The following is a 24,767-nucleotide window of genomic DNA, read 5'->3' on the forward strand; positions in this document are numbered from 1 at the left end:
TCAGTCAACGTTTCAGTCCACTGCACAGACCCACAGCAATTCATCCAGTAAACCCATCTCAATCCCTCTGATTTACCTCTTTTTTTATTTTTTTGAGACGAAAACTGAACACAGACGGAAGTGACAGGAAAAAAATGGTGAACTAAAGTCATTAGTTTCACAAAAAACAAAAAAGCGGTAAAAATATTCCCTGAAACCCAGCGAATGGGTTCCTTTTCCTAAAATCTAAGGTTGTGCTGGGTTGTTGGTCAGTAATGGTTAGTAAACCGGTAGCTGTTCAATGAGTGAGTGCAATACCTTCTCACAGATGTCGTGCAAAGCGGCGGCCAGGACTCGATAGGCACACGTTTTCCCGCCAAAAGGCTCTCCAACGATCATGAAGCCGTGCCTTACTATCATCATCTCAAAAATCTGCAGGATCTTTTCCGCAAAAAAGTCCGTCACCTGCAAGTTCACCTTCTCGCTGTTTTCCTTAATGGCCTCCAGCAGGAGACGGTAGTCAGGCTTAGGCAGCTTGACCCCGGGGAAAAGGTCAGAGGTGATGCCCTGTGAAGGCATACGTGTAAGGAATGGCTGAGGGTAGGCCTAACAATACCAGCACACAAGCTTTACTCCATTACCTATTTAAATATCCATATCAACTCATTCAATATACTGGGTTTTGTGTTATATGGACTCACACACTATTACTAAGGGGCTGCAGGTTTTGGAGGTGAAAGTATACTTTAAAATGGCTGCTTCTGCTTTTTAACAAAGCTCTAAAGAGTTATTGTTTTAATTCTGATTTATCACTGTTCCTGTTCCAACATTAAACACTTTAGCACTGCTACACTGGGCATGCATCACCTTCTAAAAGCCTTCATGATAAAATTACACCACTAAAATCCATCAGTGAATAATTTAAAAGAGTGAGGAGGAAAAAAATGATTCTAAATATACCTCAAAGAGGGGCAGATCATGAGCCAGAAATTTGGGCAAGTTAACATCGATGATAGACCTCAGCAACAGTATGTCTTCATTTTCTTCTGGAAACTTCAGCTGCGACACATTGGGGAGACAGTAAGAAAAGAGGACAAGAGTGAGATTGGTGTTGCTGGAGAGAGAGACAGAGAGAGAGAGAGAGAGAGAGAGGTGTTGTGAACAGTGAGAAAGGAGGGAGAGCGACAGTTAATAAGACACTAACGAGAAACATGACTTTTTTTTTTAAGTAGGTCTTCAAGGAAAGCTGTCATTCAAAGACTTTGTTCAAACTGACATGCAATTTGTTCATTTCTTCACCATCATCACTAGTATTTGTGAATTTAGCCTAGGGAACATCTTTCTCTCCAAAAGCAATTTCCAGATAGGCAAAGGGGTACGGTCCCAGGTGAGCTGGCAAAGAAATTGGTGTTAAAACGACACATTTAACTTTTCTGAAAACAACACGAAGGACCAAAGCGAATGCATTTAAATGGAGAGAGAGAGGGCTCTGCGCTAGAGGGCAGGGCACGGTTTCCAGGTCGGTTTTCTCTCTTTCTACCCAATTAAAATGAACTCCATCAAGATCGGAAATGACAGATCGGCGTAACCCTCTATTACCATTTTCCGCACAAAATTGAGACCATCGCAGTGTGGAACATTCTGGCTGCTAACGGCATACAGTTTACTTATGTCTTGTCTGAGTAACAGGAGAATGAATGAGGCAGGGACGACATCTGAGGAGCCATTTAGGCTAAGACTTCATTCATTTTAGAGAGCATGAGTGCATGCCCGAGAGCGAATAAAGCCCATAATAGTGCCAAGTAGCCATATCACCATCTCGAGTTGATTACAAAAGCAACATGACCTCCCAGTACAGAGGGCCGCGGATGGAGGCCGCTGATTGAATCTTGTCCTTCATCTGTTTGAGCCCGAATAGATTTCTACCTGACTTAGCCAGCGTGTTTTTCAAGCGTATCTCTGTTTGGTGGAGGTCTGCCGCTCTGTCTCCGCGACTTTCTCACACACCTCATTAAACCTGAATCAAAAACGAACTCCATTCCTCTCTAGTGTCTAATCCATTTTTAGCTGATCACAACTACAGGGAGAAAGAGGGGGAGAAGCGAGAGCCAATAAAAGAGAAGAGGCCAGGATAATCACATGTTCCTTCTGAAACATTTCAAGGCTAATAATCCAAGGACCCTCTTATCTGATAAGAGCAATATAAGACTAACAAGAGAGATAATGGCAGGACATTTACCTTCACCATCCACCATAAAGACAAACTTGAACTGGGAACATTTTGAAAAGAGACAGAAATGCTTTATTTTGTAGGAAAATATAGGTCTCTTCGCCATGTCTCAGTGAAGTGCATGTCACCAACCAACTATGAGCGTATAGTGTATACAAAGTAGCGTAAGTACGAGGCGGTGCAGTTATTAGTCTTACACTCCAAAAGAGAAAATGAAACTACCTATTGGTTTTGACACAGTACCTTCAGGTTGCCCGCGGCCGTGAGCACGGATTTGACGGCTCTCATGCCGTAGTCGTAGTGAGACTGGGAGGAGAGCTGCTCCGAGCACAGCCTGTAGGTGGCGACGATCTTCACCGACAGCGGCCGCGCCATCACGAAGCCGCACGAGTACAGCACGATCTCCGCGATCAGGGCGTAGTCCGGGACCATCATCGCCACCGTCCGGAACAGGGCCTGACAGGGAACACATGTAAACAAACTGACACGACTGCCCCCCCCCCCCCGCCCCCCCCGCCCCCCCGCCCCCACACACACACACACACACACACACACACACACACACACACACACACACACACACACATATACACACACACCCGCAATCATAACTTGCTATGCACTTTTCCACTGACAATCCAATCTGGAAAACTTTCCAAGCTTTTCATTCCCACAGAAAGACATTAGTGCACAATAAAAAACCAGGCCCTACAATGGCCCACACTAGCAATTTATTATACATGCTTGCTGAATATTCAATCAGGTGTTCTCTGTTCTACACTGGAGTCACAGAGAGAGAGAACACAGGCTTAAGCAGAAGGGCTTTTTGTTGTTGTTGTTGTTGTTGTTGTTGTTGTTGTCTTTTTGGATACCTTGAGGTTGTCAGGCAGCTCAGAGCGTCCTGCGTAGCCAGGATTCATGGTAATGAACACAGCGCAGGATGGGTTCAGTCTTAGCTCTGTGCCTTCAAACATCAGCAGCTCAGCATTGGCAGCAATCCCTTAGCAAGAGAAAAGGCCATCCTGCTTCACTCTTTCACAGCATTTTAAACTGAACCGACCAGGGCACCAAACAGCAGCTCAGCACAGCTCAGTCAAAGAGGCGAATTGAAAAATTTGTTATTCAAAGCGTAGCCAAAATGTTAGTGATAATAAAAGGCAATACCAAAAATATCAAAGAGGCATGACAATATTTTTTGCCAGTATGGAACAAAATTTTACCTTGTCCAATGCATGAAATAACTGGTTTGAAACAGAAAAAGAAATCAATGACTGAATACTTTAACTTCATCTAAAGTGAGAGATGACTGTCGCAGCTCGTAGCTAGGGTTATTAGGGCATGCTTGTCACCATCTTAGATAAGTTATCTAATCTAACCACCTGTTTAGTCTTCTGAGCCTGTCAGAGAAGAATGAATGGTTACATCAACATTTAGATTCAAAAACCAATCAATTATGGCACGATGAATCTCCTCACCCCTGTTACATTATGTAGCATTCTCACAATCACTGGCTAGTTTTGTGCTGGCTGAGTTGATATCCTGATATTTGGCCAGCATATAATGGTTGCCAGAACATTCTCCCACACTGAACAAACAGCATTAAAAACTCTGTCATCCAGAACTACACCGATGTGAGGAGTTTGACAAAAGGAACGAGATTTTTCCTTGCCATTATTTCTTCCAGTCTCAATAGTCGTGGGATGTGCCGTGGGCACATTTTCCATTGTGACGGAGAATAAAAAAAAAAAAAAAAAAAAAAACCAAGTGCACAGACTGGTGTATGAATAATACGGACCCGAGCATTCAAGGGAGCAATGCAATACTTGTAATGGCGCATCTGTTCATCTTTATGATTTCTGTTTAAGATTTTGTTTCCTGGGCGTTCGTTTCAACTCGTACTGAATTTAGCATAGGACCCGCGGCAGATGAATTGTTTGGTTCTGCAATATTCATAAAGCGCGCATATTCAGTAGCACCATCAACAACAGAGAGAAATCATGCATCAGGAAGCCTGTTAGCAGAGCAGTGGGAGTCTAACCAGCAGCAACACTGCTAATGAGAAGCCGTAAAGAGTCTATTGCCACAGCTAGTCACACACAGGTGCGCGTCCTGCCGCCATACACACCGCTATGCCAGCGTGTGATCTGGTAGCAATGGAGAAGAGAAAGGTCTTTCAGACTTCAGAAAATATTCACCGGATCCACCTGTGCTTCTGTGAGCCACTGCTTAACCACATCTCAGCATTACTTAATCACAGAGACTAATCCAAGAGGTTCATGCATTAAATGCCATTTTATAGTCATTACCCTTCTATTAGCAGGACTTTACACCAGAAGAGACAGACACAGACCTCTCTGAATGGTCAGAATCTGCTGGGCCACCACTGAGAGGACCTCCAGGTCAATTCGGTTGAACTCATCAAAGCAGGCCCAGGCACCGCAGGAGAGCAGGCCCTGCAACAGACATCAGGTGACGGGGAACAGGCTGGAGCTAAAATGGACATACCGTAGTACTTCTGCAGCGTCCTGAAGTGTGTGACACTCTTTTCATTACATTCAGAGGACATTATATCATCAAAGACAAGAGCACTGAACATTTGGAGGGGGAGGGGGGGGGCACATTAATATGAGTGACACCAAGACAGCATGTTTCAACATGACATGATGTAAAATCTGCAACACAATAGAGTATGCAAATGGGTTTTTTTGCCTGTTTTCATACACTCTGCTATAAACACACAGACCTGCTTTTTTTCTTTCTTTCTTTTTTTTTTTTTTAAGGAATGTTTTCTTGTACAGATCACGAAGGAGCACATTTATATATCGTTATAATCTGACATTGTGCCACATCAGACTTATAAGCCACACAGACATCACAGAAAAACAGCGTGTGAGTCGTCTGAATGATAAATATCCGTGTGTTGCAGATGACCTCACATTGTATGGCTTTTGCTCACGATACATGCAGCCTTTGATTGATGCATGTATCGTGAATCGTAACATCAGCATTTATCTTGGCTTTAAGACAGTATTGTCTAGGTTCTTGGGTTGAGGACTGGGCTTATTTTCTGCCACTTCCCTCGGTTTATTAAACAACATTCCTCAGTTTGTCCCAATCGATGGCACTACACAAATGCTACTCTGCAAGTCAGGAGAGAAATTATGTTGTTATAATCAAATCCAACTATGCAAGCGTTACGTGCTTTGACCTGAGCAGTTTTTGGCAACTACATTTAAAATTGGAAATGAGTGATTAGCCTACACTTTGAAGTCATATGCAATCAAATATGACTATATAAAATATTAACTTTGCATAAAATGTATTTTTATTATTCTCAAGAGTCAAGAGGTGGCAGCTGTAATCAGAGAAAAATCTGGGAGATTGTCGGAGAGCTGCTGGCCTTCTCTAACTACATCTGAGTTGCCAGGGTGCCAAGGGAGAAATGTTTCAGGGGTTTTTTTTTTTCTTGTTTGTTTTGTTTTGTTTTTTTAGAAAAAGTGGGTGGATTAAATAAAGCAGCTCTCTAAAATGCATCTGAGTACAATTAAAATCTTCTTTTTTTTTCCCGCCTATGGTCTGTTTTATTTGAATTGCAATTTCTGGTCCACAAGCTACAAAGCTGAGGTGAAATATAAGTCGGTGATCAGACTTCCAGTGTTTCCAGTCCAGCTGCAGCTGCTGACCATGGAAGGTTCTCATTTAATCCATTTTAATCTCAAAAGACTTTTTCTTTAAACACATCCTCTTCAGCCACTGTAGAGCAGAACTGCTGTCTAACTCACCTTGAAGAACTTCCCCAGAGCAATGTAGTCGAGCCCGTCGGAGCAGTTAAAAACCACACATTGCTTGGCAACAGCTTTGGCCAGATCCTTAGTGGTCTCAGTTTTCCCTGTGCCAGCAGGTCCCTCCGGTGCCCCTCCCAAATGCAAATGCAGCGCTCCAAACAGGGTTCTAGGTAAAGCACCAGATATAAATATTATTCATGTAAGGTATGCCGGGACAAATTGTCTCTGGCTAAAGCTCATTAACACTAAGTTTACTGTTAAACTAGATGCATCCACACCTTCTGTAAGTAAATTCACAGAGACCTGAGGCTAGTGAAAATCAGCGTGATATATTTGGATACACACATTAAAAATGCATAGACAGTGAAGAGCATATGTCTGTTGGTAATTTATGCTTTTAACGAAGCATTTAGAGGTCCAGACTGAGCAGAACATGTTAGAGAGTGATGAGTGCACGGTGAGACAGTAGGAGTGTTGTCATAAGGAAATGTAAAGGTTTTTAGATGAGGGTCTGCGTGTTGTTGTGACCTGTAACAGCGGTCGGTGAGAGGGGTGATGACCAGGCGTGGTGTATTGCCCAGGTACTCATAGCCATAGGCCAGCCCTGCATTTATCATCTTAGTCTGGAGCTGCTCCTCCTAAACAGGGGAGAGGCAGGGTTAGGGAATTATTACGCTCTGAATCACACACAGACACAAAACTAAAAGAGCGAACGAATGCTCAGATAAGGCTCGAAGCATTTAGAATCTAGATCGCACACACACACTGTGAACAGCGAATTTAACCTCTGTATTTAATCCATCCTATACACACTGGTACACACACACACACACACACACACACACCAGGAGCAGTGGGCAGCACGCCTGCGCCCGGGGGGGTAGTTGGAGGTCAAGTGCCTTGCCCAAGGGCACTTCAGCTGTGGATGTTGTGGGAGGGGAAAGCGCTGTTCACCCACTCTCCACGCCCACGCCCACGTTTTTCCCCCAGGGACTGAACCGGCGACCCTCTGGTCGCACGCCCGCTTCTCTAACCATTAGACCACAGCTGCCTCCATGGGCATTTACAATGTCATGTTAAATGCACAAGCATGCACATGCATGTACACACACACTCTCACACACACACACACACACACACACACATACACACACACACACACAAGCACAAACACGCACGCACACACTTACAATCCAGTAGTAGCGGAGCTGACTCAGCCACTCAAAGTTGTTCTCATCATCGACGGCCTTTTGGACGAGCGAGGCCAGCACATCTCGAGCGTGTACATCGAGTACCACCAGAGCCCCGAGCGTGACCCGGTTCTGCTTGGACAGCTTCCCACGCACGAGGGTCACAATGTCATCGATCTGCGTGTTGTTCTGCTGCAGGTAAGCCTCAAGAGCCTGGAACGAGGCCGAAAAGACACTGATTACATTCCCCGCGCCTACTCAAGGGCGCTGTCACTTCTGTGTGGGAGTATTCCCCGCACCTGTGTTATCCTATCAATCTGTCCAGTGACTGAAAAACATGAATTTTGACAGAAAGTAAATGCCAGCTGGTCACATTCGCTCACATTTGTTAACTGGAGGTAAACACACGGGAATACCAGTGGACGGGACGTGCTAAACACAGCCCTCGTCATGAAACGGAAATTACGCCGGAAGGTTAAAACAGCACGTTTACACCGCTGTGCTGAAGCACCTACCTGCGGTCCTTTAGCGATGGCTTCGTGAATGTCTTTGGTCCAGTATAACTGAGAGACACAAAGCACCGTCTGTCCGGGCCATGCCCGCACCCAGTTCACTCTCAGCTCTTTGGGGTACGCCTCAATAGCCTGTCCAATGACCTGCAGGCCAATTCAGAAAGCACTCACTACAATGAGTAACACTCAACTAGACACTGTTAAACATCAAATTTACCATACTAGTACTTTTACACAAGAGTTCCTCATCCAATTTCAGCAGCTGACTGTGGAGGCTTCTCTGCTTCTCAGTTAATATCATTTAGTCAGGTTTAACCTGAATGTTAAGACATGCATTCTGTGTTAACCCAGGCTTGGAGGTGAAATGTTTCGTGGATCTTCTGTGTGACACGATCAGATGTCCCAGTGAATTAGGGCATCGGTCTGCGCAGATGTGTTGTAATCAGGTCATAAATTAACAGTGGAGTTAAAGTGAATGCGGTGGAAATGATCAGAGCTGAGCCAAGCTGATGTGAATCAAATCAAAAGGCCAACGAGCCCCCGGCTGAGGCACCTTGTGCAGCGACTTGAGCATCCCGCACTCCAGCTCCAGCAGCCACTTCTCCACCTGCCCGCGGGCCTTGGAGGTGGAGATGATATCCAGAAGCTCCACCACCTCTCCCTCGCTGCTCTTCATGTGTGTGATGTCGAGCACGTCTGTGAAGACTACACTGGCAATGCCCTCAAAGCACTTCTTCAGGTGAGGCTGCACTCTGAAACACACACACACAAAAAAAACCCTAACATCATGCACCCTCATCTTTATCTGGGATGACTCTCCACAAGCCCACCCACCTCCTTTCCGTATCTAATACACACACTGTGCTGTGTGCGCTTTTCTCTGTGTAATAACTCTTTCACATGCTGTGGAAGTGCTTTGGTTGATTAACCTGAAAGAGATTCATAAAGCTAATGCTGTCTGCTTTATTAGGCAAGGTGGGAACTTCGGACTATTGTAGTGTTCTGCTTTGTTACAGCAGGTAACAGCAGAACATTACCATTAACTTGATAACTCATAATAGCATAATGCTTTGTCACTTTTTTATGTAATAGAGATAACACCAGGTTCTCTTTCCCACGACGTAATAACTTAATCCCTTCCATTTTCTTTGACCTTGCCAGCTGTTCTGGGAGGAACAAGTGCTTATGGATTAGGTTTAACCATGACAGTTTTTCACAGGTTGGGGGACTAGATGTGTAACAGCAGAGTGATCTTCCAATCTGGGGTCGCACAGACAGCTCAGACATCTCAAGCCAACCCCCAGGTTGCATGACCTCTACCAGACAAAAACTTCAGCAAAATCTGTACTGCAAAGGAGAGTCTAGCAGGACTAGGGACTGAGAGGTGAAATGGAGTTTCCACAACATGTTAGAGAAGTCCCAGACAGTTCAAGCTCTCCGGCAGATGCAAAAATAGAATCTACGCATGCTAAGAGCTGTTGGCCTGTTCTGGGCACTAGAGAACATCACTGAATAGTGCTTATATTTCACAGCCTTTGAGAGGGCTTTCAACACCAAGGGAATCCTGGGACTTGACAATCCTTTCAGTCGTAAATAAGTTCTACAACCACTTTGGCATTTGAGGGTTTGTTCTCTCAAACTGCTTTAACCACGCACCCTGAGAGGACACGCGGCTGCAGTCAACGGATTACGACCAAAACCAGTACAAACCAACAGGCATGCAAATGGAACCCAAATGGTTCCTCCATCCTGAAAGCCTCAACTTTAATTAGCTCACCCTCTTTTCCACCCACCTCAGAGGTCTACGGTAGAACCCTGACAGACACTTCTGCAGGTTTTAAACTCAGCACCAGAAGAAAAAAACCCAAGTGAAGCACATCAAGACAATGTCACGTGCCCTTGTGGGCGTTGTGGGCGGGGAGCAGCTTGTTGAGGGCTACACACCTTTAGCAGTTTTATCAATGAGGAAAACAAGGTACAAAGGAACATCAGAGCAAGGCTACAGAAAGCACCGCCTTCATGTGCCCAGCCTCACTTCTCTAAAGTCATCTGGAAGACTCGGCAGTACGACCAGACACAGTAATGTGCAGTGATACAGACTGACTGATAAGACTAGTAATATGAAAAAAACATAATAGCCTAATTCTTTTGTCACTTTTTATGTAATAGAGATAACGCCAAGTTTTCTTTCTCACAACGTAATAGCTTCATCCTTTGCATTTTCTTTGACCTTGCCAGCTGTTCTGGGAGGAGCAATGCAGATTATAACACGACAACATTGGCTGTTAGTTATTACATTAACACTAATACTGATTTTAGTAAGTAATGTCAGTATGCACATGACCACATAAGTATACACAGCAGTAACATTTCAAATACACACAGACCTGTGGTGACATTCACGCAGAGGAATGTGACAGACTAACACACACAAACACTGTGGTAATGTCCCATGGGCATTGGTGGGTGACCTGCTGCATGCAACATGCATCTATCAGTACATGCATACCAAATGACACAGGCTTAGTTTTAACACAGGAACGCTATGGCTGATGTCTGAACTCATTTCTCGCCCCTGTTTAACCCAGCTACTTCGCTGCACTATGACAGATTCATACACACGCCTCAGCGGAGTGGCAAAGAGCTCTTTAAAATTCAGCTCTGCGAGAGGCCGCTGATCACACGTGTGAGTCTGATGAAACTCTGAGCGAAGAAAACAGTAGGGGAGAGAGAGGGAGAGAGAATGAGAGAAGCAAAACCAGAGTTGGGTGGATGGGGGGAGGAGAGGAAAGAGAGAGAGAGAGAGAGAGAGAGAGAGGAGAGCAGAAGAGAGGAGTGTACAGAAAGGGAGGGAGAGAGAAAAACAGAGTACAAAACACAGACAAGACAGGGGACAGTACTTGTTGCAGCAGAAACCCCTTTTGTCTGGAAACCCATTCATTATTAAACAAATACCTTGGGTGAAATAAGATGAGGCCTGCTTATCGAGACCAGGCCTGCTCAGGGGAACTGTGGCTGAATAAGTAGGCCACAGTGTGTTTTGGGGGGGGGGGGGGGGGGGGGGGGGGTGGTAGAGGCTCTATAATTAAATTCCCACAGTAAGCATGGGATTTTCAGGGGCTAAAATGAGTTTTTCGAGGGCTAGACTTGGCCAAATTGCTCTTTTTGTGTGCATGCCTGCGTGTGTGTGTGTGTGTGTGTGCGTGCGTGCATGTGTGTGTGTGTGTGTCCTTGCTCTCTCATTCATCTCTAGTCCTCTAAGTGCAGAAATCGGTTTATCCAGACTCTGGGTCTTATTTGCCGTGTTAGTCCACTTACACATGCCAGGTTAGGCTCAGGAAACGGCACATATGACTGAATGGAAAATATACTCAGAAAGAGGGAGAAGTCAGGGCAAGGCTGTCGTGGAAACGCAGTGGCATGCTGCGCTGGCTAAATCTGTGTTACAGTGAATTAATCTGAGACTATGTGTGAGCCAACACACAGGTAAGTATGGCCTGACACAGACCCCCAGCTATGGAAGCTCGTTCCTTGAGCGAGTGTGTTTGGTCCCTCGGAAAGTGCCAGCCCTTTGAAGTCGGTTCATTAACGGTGAGGAGCATGGCTACGAATTAGGCCAAGGAGACAAACATGATGCAGTCTGACCTCCCCAATAAATTATGTTATGCAAGAATAAATTATGTTATGCAAGAGCTACCCCTCATTATTTGGGGATACAGTGACAAGCTACAAATAACGCTCTACAAAATTCTACATTCTAATCATCACAATGCTCCTTTAAAACTCACCTACAGAAAGTATCAGAGATGATACATTTCCTTAATATTCTTCAGTGAAGAAGGGCCTGATTCTACAATGCTACACACTAAGGCTTTGAAAGGGATTTGACTTGTAACACGCAGGCAAAAAAAAAAAAAGTTTTGCAGCTCTTGCAAAACATCAATACAGCACCAACGTACGAAACGCGTGGCTTTTTTGGACGAGTTGGCGGTTGTGGTAAACCTGGCCCACAGACAGAAGTCTCTGACTTGGCGGTTGAGGTAAACCTGGCCCATAGACAGAAGTCTCTGACTTGATCCTATACCTTGTGGGGTCTTTAGTCTCCGAGAGAATTTCCAGGAGCTCGTCGTTGGACAGGAAGAAGAAGCGGGGGAAGTATAGCCTCTTCTTCTCCAGGTAATCGTTCAGGCCTTTCAGGATCAGCTCCAGGAGTTCGTTACTCTTTTTCAGCTTATCCACCATCTTATCAATGGCCACCACGGCCAGGACGTGCTTGTCCTACCAAAGAGATGAAAGACACAATCAGAGGAGAATATCTGTACAGTACATGCTCGAGTCCTGCTCACCTCAACGGAATGCACACAGAGGAGGTCACATAAATAAATAAATAAATAAATAAATAAATAAGAGACAGAGCCAATCGATTGTGGGGTGACTATTTTTGGCGAGCTTTCACAATCGAGTTCCCACTGGCCTGAAGCACTAAAAAAGAGTCACATAGCCAGGTGTGAAATATAGCCATGAACTTTGGTCACATCTGTTGTGACTTCCCACTTTGCACCAAAGGTTGTTTTGAAGGTCTGTCCTTCATCCGAAACTGAAGAAACGATCAGAACATCCTTTCTTTCTTCCTCTCGTTTCCCCCCCACGCGCCCCGACACAGATGCTCCTCGCAAAGCCTGTAAGGAGATAATAATTGCTTTTTTCCCCCTTTTCTGATTACCATTGATTTTCTATTACCCACGGTGACTGGCTGATGCACTGGCTGGAGATTGAAGTTTAACGATCACTTTCATACGCTGAGAGGCCGCGGTGTTTCTGAGGAGTCTGAAAGTGCGTAATGAAGGAGGAGATTATAACCACGCAGCTGGCTAAGCCCTCTTCACATCACCTTTTTACGGCATGAAAAGACTTCATCGGGTTACTCTAATAAAAGACGAACGAAGAAACTCCCAATTCAAACCCTCTTCTGCCTCTGAAGCTATCCTTTCGTCAGATAATATTATAGCTTTGCATACTCGCAGCTGTCAACGGATAAATGGGTTCAGACAAATGAAGAAATCAAATCAGCCATCTCATTTGACAGGCAGACACAGAGCGAGAGAAAAGTCTTTTCCGGCTGGTTATGAAGTGAGTTCTTCTATCTCTCTCCATTCTTTCTAATCCCGTCAAAAAGCATTACACTTCATTAAACTGGTTACATTACAAACTACTTGAAAGATATTCTAATGAATTTTAGTTTCCTTTTAGTTTTCATTTCATTTTAGTTTCCTTTTTAAATGGAAAATATCTTTCCATGTCTTTAGTTTCCATGTTGATCCACCACAAAGTTAGGCCAAAAACAGAAACACATGTAAAAACACAAATTCTTTCATACATTGTAACAACTACAAATAAATAAATAAATACAATAAGCCTCCTCCTTCTGAAAAAAAAAGATTCAGATCTGACCATTGTTGGTTAGATACCAAGGCTCCAATCACCCTTGGTCTGCTTTATTCGCTTAAGAACTCCATAAAACCACTCACTCAAACTCAAACTCAAACTCAACCTCTAAGAGGAGCTGCCTCTCAGCACTAGTCCAAAATCACGTTTGGCAGAGGAGAAAAACTGATCTTAGGCATGCACTTCAACCCACACCCAGTATCTTTGAGAACTTGCACCGTGCATCAAAGTTTGGCTCATACAGAGCGAGAAGATTATCATCATAGATTGAAGACTCTCTGTGCCCACTTTGGTATCTTGATTTTTTTTTTTTTGTCTTCTGCTTTGGCTACCCTTTCAAGCCTAAAGCCTCACAAGAGAAACCCACATCCAGCCTCTCAATCTTTTATATATTCATGGAAGGCCATCTCTAGTTTGTTAAGTGAAAAAAGAGATCAAGGCACGGCAGAATTAATTAAAAGGAAATAATCTCACACAACTTTGTATGCTGAATTTATCTACGGACACTTTTATCGACTTTCCCATCAAACGGAGAATATAACTGACACGTTAAACGGGAGCACATTAGAGTGTCGTAAGACTTGTGGTTGGGTTGGCAACGGTGAGGAATTCTGTGGATGAAGAGAGACACCCAGTGGAGAACCCGTCGCACTTGCAATTTATATGAAGACCACAATACATGAGATGGGCTCTGTGTGTCTATTTGCACTCTTACTACATATTTGATAAGGTTTCAATTAATTAGATCTCGTTACGCCTACTTACATTTAATTGAAAACTGGGAGACTGAAAAAAAGCAGTTCATCTTTTTTTCCCCCTCATTGAAAACCTTCCCAAAATAATGCACTTGACTTGTTTCTTGCTGAGACGTTGTTACTGTTTCCTGATTGATGCTTGATCCCTGTTCCTGTGAGTATTACTGTGCTTGATTCTTGCCAGTTGTTCCTGGCAAGTCTCGGTGCAGTGTAAATCGCTGGGCCAAATCAGGGACTGAAACAGCCAAACTCAAACTCTCCAAACTTAAGATACCGAGACAGCATGCTCTCCATTCCTTGGCGACCTCATTTTCTGTGTGACTAGAAAGGACCAGTTCCCCCAAGACAAAATCCATAATTTCTATTTGATGGTATGGTCAGACGGCTTTTTTCTTTTCTCTTTTTCAGACAAGGACAGCAGATATTGATGTGTCTCATTTCAGAGCAGCTGACGAAGCCAATTACCCTCTGAAGCATCTCTAGGGTGTGTGTGTGTGTGTGTGTGTGTGTGTGTGTGTGTGTGTGTGTGTGCGCCTGTGTATGATTAAGAGAATGTTTTTGGATGTGCCTAGGAGAAAACCTGTGAATGTGTGCGTGTGTGTGCGTGTGTGTGTGTAGGTGTGTGTGTGTGTGTGTGTATGTGAATGTGCATGTGCATGTGCATGTGTGAGATCAAAGAATCCCTGAAGTCATGTGCCATTTAAAATGGCATATCTTCAGCCTAAATATTCACTTTTCATACCATGGACTTAAACACCTCAAAATAGCGATTTCCCCTTCCACCTAATAGCACTTAGACAAACAAGAAATGTTTTACATTTTATCCACCGCCACACAGATACTAAACAGAAAATGACGAGATGATTTTGTTTCTTCGTCAGATTAATAATCAGTCTAAATTTCATCAGAAGTATTCAAATAGAGCAAAACATGTACAAAACCTGTTCTATGGAACAGAGGGTCAAATACAGTTGGCCGCACGACTTAGAACATACAGGGTGTGCACTCACCAGGGAGACTTGTCTCATGGTGTCCCTCCAGGTTTTGTCCACAGTGACGAAACGGCGCCCCTCCTCTGGCATCTGGACCATGATGTCTGGAGAGCTGAAGATGGGCTCCAGGTAGAGCCAGGTGGACTGGACCTTCAACCACTCATCCAGAATCTCCTGGAGCAGGAGCAGTTTGGCCTCCCACTCCCTGGATCACATGTACAGGAGACACAGCACACACACACACACACACAGAGCGCGGGGCAAAAGTTAGTGCTCTGGGATGACATTAGGCCATGTTATGCAATTTTATTTATTTATGTATTTTACTCAGATACAAATCTTATGCATGAACACATGCGCACAGCGACACATGCTCACTCATCCGCCACACCCTGTAGCTCTTACCCTATTTCAGCCTCAAAAGGTTTGATAAACGGTGACCCACGCATGGTCTGAGTCTTGACGATGTGATCATCCAGGAGCATCTGGATCTCATCCACCGACGAGAGGATGGAGGTGCCCGTCTCGCGGTAGGGCAGCAGGACGAACTCGATGTCAGCCCATTCGCTGGCCATGCGGCCCATGGCCTTCTCCAAAGAGTACTCCTTCCCGGCCGCTTCGCTAATGGTCTCAAAGCTGCTCAGGTGGGTCTCCAGGTGGAGCGGGAGGAAGTGGGCCACAAACGCCGTCTCCTCGGTGGGCTTCAGCGGGCAACCCACCACGGCGGACATGGCGTCCCAGTGCCGATCCCGCAGGCCTGGGTTACATAACACCTGCAGAGGAAAACATGTCTCGTCTTAAGAGTGGTGTGAACATTGAGTAAAGATGATTTTATATTGAACCATAGTGGCAAGTCAAAAAAAAAGGCTAAACAAAAACAAAAAGAAAAATAGTACTTTGAAAAACACTCTTCCTATGTCATTCCTTGGTCAGATCCTTGTAGTTTGCGTTGTAATCAGTATGCCATTGGTTAATAGAAGGTGTTGACAAAGCAATGCTCAATAAGATCTTAAATGATACTCTTAAAACAGTCATGGTGTAAACCACTGAATTTATCCCACTGGACTTGGACTTTAGGTATTACCAGCCCTTTTCTCCACATTGCTTAAGCCCGACTTTACAGTCCTACCACCCAAGTGGTACTTCATAGTATCTCAGTTTCATATCTCAGTACCTGCACCAGGGGTATGTGCTCCTTAAAAGCGTCCACCTCGGCCTTAACGCTGGTGGCAATGTCCAGGGCCTTCGGGGAGTCCTGGAAGCTCTTCTCCAGCTTGTACAGAGCGCGCCAGTAATTACTCACGTCCGCCTCCACCTTGTCGGGGTTGACGGAGGTGAGCGGCCCAAACAGCCACTGGTGCTGCTGTCTCTTGAACTCTGCGGCGGTCTCGAACAGGTTTAGGTACGGCAGCAGGCGGTCCTGGACTTTCTTACGCAGCGGGTACTGGGAGAGAGGCCATCCAAAGGCCTCCTCCTCCAGGTTGAAGCCCTCAATCTGTACAAAGAGAGCGGTGAGAGGGAACAAAAAAAAAAATGCCAACAAGTCTAGCGGTGAGTGGGTTTCACACACTGTGCTGGTTTATTACAAGTGGTGGATCGATATATATTGACCCAAGAACATGCAGAACAATGTACAATTGAATCTGCTCCGTTATTTCCATTTCAAAGCTCTTGAATCAGAGAGGAAAGTGGAGGCTTAAAAGCCCAATATCAACAATTCATTACATTACCCTTTTTTTTTCCTAAAATGAACTGCACACACTTTTATTTTTTTAGACAGACTGACTTAAAAGCAGCAGAAAATACTGTACCTTCTCCACTGCAATGTCCAGTTTGGAGTTAAGATTCTGGGCCTTTTTCAGGTACTTGTTGAGGTCAGCCAGTTCCCCAAAGGTGACAAACTCCTCCACCTGTTTTGCATAGCTCTCTAGCTCTTCCACGAACCTGTCCCGCCGCAGCTGGTGGAAATACAACGTAGCACACCATCACACTCTAACAGTCTACCAGGTCTGACAGTGCATAACCATTCAATCAGCCCCCACGGTGATTACATATGAGCTAAAAAGGGTCCTTACTGTCTTATCAGTCCACATCTGCTACAAATCTGTGATGGACAGTAATGCTTGATAAGGGTGTTTTAATGCATTTGTTGATGATGTTTTAATGTATTTTTCTTTCAACGATAAGTTGTCGATGTGTTACTGTTGTTTTGAAAGTAGCCTATAAAGATTGTGCTACTATTTTCTAGGAGTTACAGGTGGTCGGCAAAATAAGGAAAACACAACACAATATATTAAATCCCAAAATAGTGTGACTAATGCAAGCATAGCTCAGGCACCAGAAATTTCAAATCCTAATCTCTTTTAATATTCAAATTACTAAAGAAATTCAAATGCAAAAGTGATGACTTTACTATATCATTTCTGGCAGAAACATATTCATAACTAGCACTGAAACTCACAGAAAATATATGTTAAATACTTATGTATATTGCCCTTTTTAGATACTTTAAAATGAGTCCTTTTTCATTTTTGGGTTTCCATTTTTTTGTTTAGCCATTGCAGATACACAATGTCATGGAATGGATCTGTTGCTATGATACTGCTAAGAGCTGGCTTTTCATCAGCTTTTTGTGCATATTGTGCCATAACCATAATCACGTTACAGTTCTGCTGGCCGTTCTGTGTGTCTGTTTTATTATTGCTTAGTGATGTGTTTGTGTCTGACCTTGAGGCCGTCCTGGTACTGCTCCGTCACCGACTTCATCAGCTGACGATGATCCTCAAAGATGGAGGGCATACGCATGTACAGCTGGAAAACCTCCATATTCATGCGTACGTCACTTGACGAGAACTGGAAATGATCCACCAAGAAACACAGACGTGTCTTTGACTCGTGGAGTTTGAGCTCCAACTTGGGCATTTCCTGGGTCTCCACCTTCTCCAAATATGCCTAATTATCAGCGAGAGAGAGGGAATGTGTGTGTGAACATATTACGAACATATTCTTATCCCTTATTCAACAGATACTATGAAGCGGGGCTTAATACAATGAAAGAGGCTAATCATGACTACCCTGGACCTGGCAAGATCCTAGAGGTTACAAAACTGTACCCTGGATTGACTGACACCCTTCACTTCTATCAGGGGCTGGGAGCAGAGAAGGTAATGAGGAGGAAATAAGTAGAGGATGAATTACTTTGAGCTCCATGAGTTCCTTTGTGTTTGGAGGTGTTCTCAGGGCCTTCTCTGCAATCTCGTTAAACTCGTCACACAACCTGCACATTAGGGGTCAAAGACAACAGCTGCACAGCCTGGCAACATGGCACTGAGGACATCTCAGAATAACTGTGTTTTATTTATTTATTCATTTATTTTTTAGCTGTACACTTATACAGTATAGTGGTACGCTTCAAGGTGTACACTTATATGTCACATATTACATAAAAAAGGGGGTTTTTAATTTGCTGGAAGCCTTTGTTGGGTACACGCTAGACACGTGGTGCTTTATGTATCTAACAACAGTAGGTTCCAGACGCCAGACACACCTCTTATTTAGTTCCTGATGGTCTTCTAACATGCGGCGGAGAAGTTTGCCGCACAGACCCTCGGCGCGTTTCACAAGGGCCGCGACCAGCTCACGAGAGGACACCTCGAACATGCCGAGACGCAGTACCTACGCCGTTCAAGAGCAGAGCAAAGTTTCTCTAGCATCATGACCTCTAACCACAGGACTCAAGACACGCTTGCTTCATGTATTAACTACAAATCCGCGATCAAAGAGCGAATGGCAACACTTGAAGCAAATTACTAAATGGAAGAACCTGAAAACTGAAGCAAGAGTGCACACAGAGTGTGCTTGTCATCTTAAAAAGCATAAGGCAATCTTATCGCTGCACCTTATTGGAGCTGTACTTGATCTCGTCGGCCAGCTGCTGATAACGCGCCACCTCCATCATCATCTCCTGGAAAGAGTGACGCTCAAGCAGGAACTGCTCCACGTCTTCATCCGCCTGTTGAGAGACCAGCGCCGCGTATTTGTCGAAAAGGCGGATGTGCTCCAAAGGCCCTTTGCTCTCAGATTGGATCAGGTGTTGCACCTTCTCCTGTTGAGCCTGCAGGATCTCAGGGAGGACGGTGGGCTTCAGAAATCCCTCCGTCTCTGGGCCCGGCTAGAGAAGGACGGAAGTATACAGTATCAACAGACAGGCACAGATTACTGACAGCAATACGTGTACAGAAATATAAACACAGAATTAATGAAATAACCAACTAGATTTATCGCAGGTACAGCCATAAACACAGTGATGTGTGATGCCTTTGGGTTGTTAGGAGAACAGAGTAAAACAGAAGGGGAAAAAAAGATGAAGGCTTAACGGGAAAGACAACAGCAGAGATGCAGTGACAGGATGTTACCCATTCAGAGTAGAGCTTCGTCTCCACACGGGGCACCAGGCTAATGGAGCTCATCATTCTGTCGTAGACCTCCAGCAGTATCACTTCAAAGTCACTGAACTCTGGTTCAAACCTGATTTTATTCTTATCTAGGATCAGGCTCAGCTGAAACCCGGGATGTTCATAAGCTCGTACTGAGTGCTAAGGAAAAAGCATATTTAAAAAAGGTTGAAAAACCCCTACCTCAACTGTATTAAGACATACACTGACAATGCAACACAAAATAATGACAGATGTTTCAAGAAAGCCCTTCATGTGAAACTCAAACATTGAAACAAAGGGCCCCACACTCTTCAAACAGCATTGTAAGCAAACAAAATACAGACATCTCCCCCAACAAACGAGGACAATCTACAATGAAGCCTATTGTGACCAAGTCTATGCACGTAGAGAATCTCAGTGCTATGAGTGTCTAAGAGCGACGTAGCAGGACGTACAGGTTCTGGAACAACGAGATGGGTGTAGTCCTGAATAGACTCCAGCGCCAGGCTCTGGAGCTGGGAGGTCATGAGGGCAGACACACAGTTGAAGAAGGACTGCAGCTGGGCTATGTTCTCACTGCCAGGTACCAGCTTACGTTTGCTGCCTTGATAGTAAATTTGTTGAATCTCTGGGATCCACCTATTAGGTTATGAACATGATTTTGCTGAGCTTTGCTTATCATACCGTAAGTCCAAACTGGCTTACAAAAAGCAATTGCTTGAAATCAGTAATTAGATCCATTCATGTTAAATTAACTTTAGTGGCCGTTTAAACATTTTTTGTGGCCAAAATATATTTTTTTTTCTGTGGCCAAAATATATATATATATATTTTTTTCTAATTAAAAAAAAACAACTTGACACTAAATCTGAACACTTGTGAACAGTCTAAATGTGATCCACATTTTCTGTGATCCCTGAGGGTGTCTACTCTGAGCATATGAGAGGCAACTGCAGATCCGTACTTTTTAAGGAGGATGTCTCTGGCACATTCAATGTGTTTGTTGACCAAATGTCGAAATACGGAGAGCTCCAGGGGCTCCGACATAGCCTGGAATTCCTTCATGTCAATCAAACGCAGAGTTCTGTAAGAGTAAACCAAGTGGGCGGGTGAGTTTGGCTTCAGTAATGAAGACGGATGGACAGATGGATGGAGTGAGAGAAGGGATGACTGACAGGGACAGGGAGGGAGGATCAAATACGGAGGATAAAGGGAAAAATAAGAGGGGTCATAAATTGTGATATGACTCCTTTTATAGTTAATATTCTGGGTCTGTTGTCTGTTGCGGTCCTCTCTAGCGCTTTTCCGAGGAGATATTATGGAGTACTGCTCTTATTGTGGATGAGCTGTCCATTGTGAATAGAGAGAGACATTTACTTGAAGGACACATGCCAAAGGGTCAACACCGACAGCATGGTGGGGTTGATGGAGTGTAATCTATTTCTCATTCTCCTCTGGGCTTGAAGGAATGACTTGTTCCAAGGTTTCGGCACAACCTCTATTCTAGGAGGAAAGACAGAAAAATGACATGGTAAAGTAAGAGTGAGAGATGTGCATGATTCTCTCTCCAAGTACAAAGTTTCTATGAACATTTGAAAGTCCCTTTGGTTCACAATAATACTTATCTAATCCACGCTCTCTGATTCATTGTGTTAAAATGATATTTGAACTTCTACATTAAATATTGAGACCAAATTATTTTTACTGAATGAAAAAAGATCAGAAGTCCCACAAAATCTAAAACATGGAAAATAATTCCGAAGATAAAAGTTAAAATGAATGTTGTCTTAATCATTTTGGGTTAGTAATTTAAATCAATGAGAAATACTCTGTGAAATGACAAATATTAAGAAAATATTGAACGCTTAAAAAAAAATGAATGTCCTATGAAGATAAATTAAAGTGAATCTTTACACACTCTTGTCTGTGGGGAGGAAGATCTTTGACCTTTTCTGCACCATCTTCACGTGGGTCCCTCAGCACAAAATCCACTGTAAAGGCAAAAGCAAACCATTAAAATCCTCATCTTGAATGTCAGTAGTCATGTTTCAGACACATATTCACGCTCTACATTGACTTCATATCATATTTCCATCCAGCAGCATTTCAGCCCAAAAGCAGATGAACAGTGGCTTCACAGCTTTAAAACGATACCAGCTTTTTTTTTTTTTTTTGAGGATTTCTTGTGTCATATTAGTCGCTGTGCTTATTTCACAAACTGGTCGCTGGCGATGGTGTTGGCGTTGTCGGGATCTGAAAAGCAAACGTCTTATGACACTGAGCATTTGCTTCCCTCCAGAGAAAAAAAGAGTGTTGTACAGTACTGTATGAGATGACACTTAGAATACAAAGAGAACACGATATTCAGATCTGGAAAGAAGACAGAGTACCGATAGCTTTTTTGACCCGGAGGAGGTAGTCTTCTTTTATCTCATCTGACAGAACCTCTATGGTACTGGCAAAGTTTTTTAGGTGATCCGGTACCAAATCCATCATGTTCTCTAGCCAGGAATCGTCCATGGCTGCCACATTCTCGATGTCAATTCCGTTCTTTATGTAGTAGTAATAGCGCTGAGGATGACAGAGGCAAAAGAGAGATGAACATTACAGGCAAACCAACGTCTCTCCCAAAACGGAGGATAAATCAGTTTTCCCATTGTTTGTTTGTTTGTTTTTCTACTGTAATTACTCAAATGTGAAAGATAGAGGGGCGTCCAGGCATCTTTTTGGGAGGCACTTTGAGCGCACATTTCACAGGCTTCGTGATTAGCTGTGAATGTCAGATAAAGGTAGCATTTAGCACAAGCCCATCTCTTTTCTCAAAGCTGTGTTTGATACCAGCTGTGTGTGGGAGTCATCAGAAGGATGGCGTAAGGACGTCTTACCTTCATTGCGTCCTTCTCAGTGGCTGTCTTTTCAGCAGCAGAATCCTCCTGCCTGATAGCACACAGGGAAGTGGGGGTTGGGTGCAGAATTAGATGTTGCGTTATCAAATGAACTGAAAGTAAACCAATTAGACAGGTGGACACCTGTCATGTTGGAGGTGACATTTAAGGCTTGTTGGATGTTGGGTTTGGAGGAGGAACTGAACCGTGATCGTATTACGTTCAGAACTGTTTATGTTATTCTGTTAATCCCTAATCATATCAGGACTGCAGCAGAACGGTTATGATTTTAGTCTGTAAAAGTGCCTGAGACATATCCTGCTGAGGACACACGCCATAAACCACTCTGTAGAATAATGTTATTTGTTGTGTTGTGACAACATCGTCATCTTAGCTCCACCGCCTCAAAAACAACCACACACCCCTGGCCCCCTAGGACTCGATGAAACTGTTCAGCACATTCATCCAGTGTCCCTCAGTTTAGGTGACACACGTGATGATGAAATTTAAAGTAGAGAACGAACCTCTCTTGGGTAGCGTTCACATTCAAAGCACACGTGTTGAGATATTACAGGCTCATCACAAAGAGTGATTAATGACACTCTTACATAACAGTTATCATTAACTGAATGTCAACCTTTTGTCTTTTGTTTTCTTCTTAAATATAGTATCCGATAACGACAGTCATACGATTTCATACTAATGCATACAGATGTTAAAGACTTGTTACGATAACAGTGTTTACATCTGTAGTATTAAAAGATAATGCTCAGTGATGGAGAACAGCTCTTCTGTGAGATCTCATTTGGTGCTGGAGCAACACGAGTTGTGTAAGCGTAATAAGTCAACGAATAACGGGTTATTCTCACATGATTAGGCGGACAAGAGCACCGCGCAGCTGCTCTCGGCCTCTCTTGGGTTTATCGCTACCGAGCTGTCTGGACGACTCTGCTGACACGCTACCATCTTTAGTCAGCGTGCTCTGTGATGTTCTTGCTCCTCCGCCTGAGATGTTTCCTGTAAAGAAAATGGGCACAACTATCTGAACAGGCTTTCACAAGCTCAGCTCTGTACACGTCTCTGTTGTGTTGGCTGGTGTCTCTATTAGCCTTTTAAAGACACGGTGCCTTACTGGACAAACCAACGGATGTCCCAAAGCCGTCGACTGACTTTGAGAAAAACGAAGGCGCTGCATCTTTCCACTGAGGCTTTGACCGCACCTAAAACACACACACGCGCGCACACACACACACGTGCACATACACATACACACGCGCACACACACACACACACACACACACACACACGCACACACGCACACACACACACGTGCACACACATATACACATACACACACATACACCATCATGAGTTATATGACACTGGCCAAGCAGTAAAATCCCTCATGTCATGCAACTGAAACTTTAATACAGATTTGATGCGGTCCATACCAGAGGGGGCTGAGGCAACAGGTGCAAATGGTTCTGGGGCTGAATGCTACCAAGTTGTCTGAATGACTGTGATGATGTCCCTTCATCCTTACTCAGATTTTTCTGTAATGTTCTTGTGGCTCCATCCATTATGTTTCCTGTAGAGAAAAGGGACACGTCGATTTTAATATGCTCGCATCATCTCAACTCTGTAAATGTAAAAAAACGACAACAACAAAAAAAAAACTCTGTGATCTTTGCTACTTAAAAAATGCAGCATCTATGACAATGTTTTGGAATGACAGCTAAATTTATAGAGTATTTCTAGGTTGATGTTAATGAAGAAGAGGAGGTGAACTAAAGAAAAAAATCTTGAAGCACTTAGGATCAGAGAGGAAGAAACTGAGGTTGGGTCCTATAATCTATATGGAAATACTGTAAGCAATGTATAATGAATCGTTTTAAGATATTATGTAATTGCTTTAAAATGAGAGGACATAAGCAGAGGAATGCTAAGATAACAAAAGTACATCTAAAAGAAACGGAACACTGTTCTAATGCGTTTGGTTCATTTGTAACATCGCCACAAAATGAAACTATCCCCTACTAGCGACGTTCGCTGGTGTCCAAACGCCATCGACCGGCTGCAAGAAAAATGATGGACTTGCTTCTTGCCTTTGAGGCTTTGTCCGTACCTAAAAACACGAACAAGTTTTGGTTATAGAAGACTGGCAAAGCAAGACTTCATATCCTTTGATAAAAGTGTATTACGTGAAAAGAGTCGATGTTCCACACCTGAGGAAGTTGAAGCAAGAGGTGTCCATGTTTATCGTCTTTTTTTGGTACATTTTTATGGCGCAAGAAACCCTGAAACACAGTGTTAAGCGCTTATATCGTGAGGATTTGTACGTATTTACAAAGCAAACCTTTTTGAATGATACTGGAAGTTTGCTAATGAAAATTAGCGTACTCCCAAAGAACAGCAACATAAACTTTTCTGTTGTCGACATACCTTGGATTCCATTGCAGGACGTAAAAGCCGATTTGTCGGACCAGTTACATATGGTTATCCTTTATTCGGGGGGAGAAAGGCCGATTTGTTCAAAACTGTGTATTCTTAAGCATTTG

General features: G+C 43.8%; 1 protein-coding gene across 1 annotated transcript in view; it reads right to left on the reverse strand.

Moving 5' to 3' along the window:
* The window catches only part of dnah7 (dynein, axonemal, heavy chain 7), a 69,671-nt gene extending 45,208 nt beyond the window's left edge, over positions 1–24,463 (reverse strand). Inside the window, exons 1-29 of the mRNA XM_030786563.1 lie at positions 24,435–24,463; positions 24,315–24,334; positions 23,079–23,226; positions 22,210–22,261; positions 21,715–21,895; positions 21,243–21,315; positions 20,702–20,827; positions 20,289–20,408; positions 19,780–19,963; positions 19,304–19,483; positions 18,787–19,059; positions 18,436–18,563; positions 18,087–18,165; positions 17,616–17,840; positions 16,700–16,846; positions 16,063–16,383; positions 15,294–15,661; positions 14,907–15,093; positions 11,781–11,974; positions 8,250–8,448; positions 7,700–7,840; positions 7,185–7,397; positions 6,523–6,632; positions 5,992–6,160; positions 4,560–4,662; positions 3,082–3,209; positions 2,453–2,665; positions 940–1,038; positions 298–546 (exon numbers count right to left, since the gene is read on the reverse strand). Of these exons, the coding sequence (XP_030642423.1) occupies positions 298–546; positions 940–1,038; positions 2,453–2,665; positions 3,082–3,209; positions 4,560–4,662; positions 5,992–6,160; positions 6,523–6,632; positions 7,185–7,397; positions 7,700–7,840; positions 8,250–8,448; positions 11,781–11,974; positions 14,907–15,093; positions 15,294–15,661; positions 16,063–16,383; positions 16,700–16,846; positions 17,616–17,840; positions 18,087–18,165; positions 18,436–18,563; positions 18,787–19,059; positions 19,304–19,483; positions 19,780–19,963; positions 20,289–20,408; positions 20,702–20,827; positions 21,243–21,315; positions 21,715–21,895; positions 22,210–22,261; positions 23,079–23,226; positions 24,315–24,334; positions 24,435–24,463 (4,659 nt within the window). The remainder of the gene's footprint in view (positions 1–297; positions 547–939; positions 1,039–2,452; positions 2,666–3,081; positions 3,210–4,559; positions 4,663–5,991; positions 6,161–6,522; positions 6,633–7,184; positions 7,398–7,699; positions 7,841–8,249; positions 8,449–11,780; positions 11,975–14,906; positions 15,094–15,293; positions 15,662–16,062; positions 16,384–16,699; positions 16,847–17,615; positions 17,841–18,086; positions 18,166–18,435; positions 18,564–18,786; positions 19,060–19,303; positions 19,484–19,779; positions 19,964–20,288; positions 20,409–20,701; positions 20,828–21,242; positions 21,316–21,714; positions 21,896–22,209; positions 22,262–23,078; positions 23,227–24,314; positions 24,335–24,434) is intronic.
* Positions 24,464–24,767: the final 304 nt, after the last annotated feature.

This window comes from Chanos chanos, chromosome 10 (assembly GCF_902362185.1).
Source record: "Chanos chanos chromosome 10, fChaCha1.1, whole genome shotgun sequence".
In the NCBI taxonomy this organism is placed as follows: domain Eukaryota; kingdom Metazoa; phylum Chordata; class Actinopteri; order Gonorynchiformes; family Chanidae; genus Chanos; species Chanos chanos.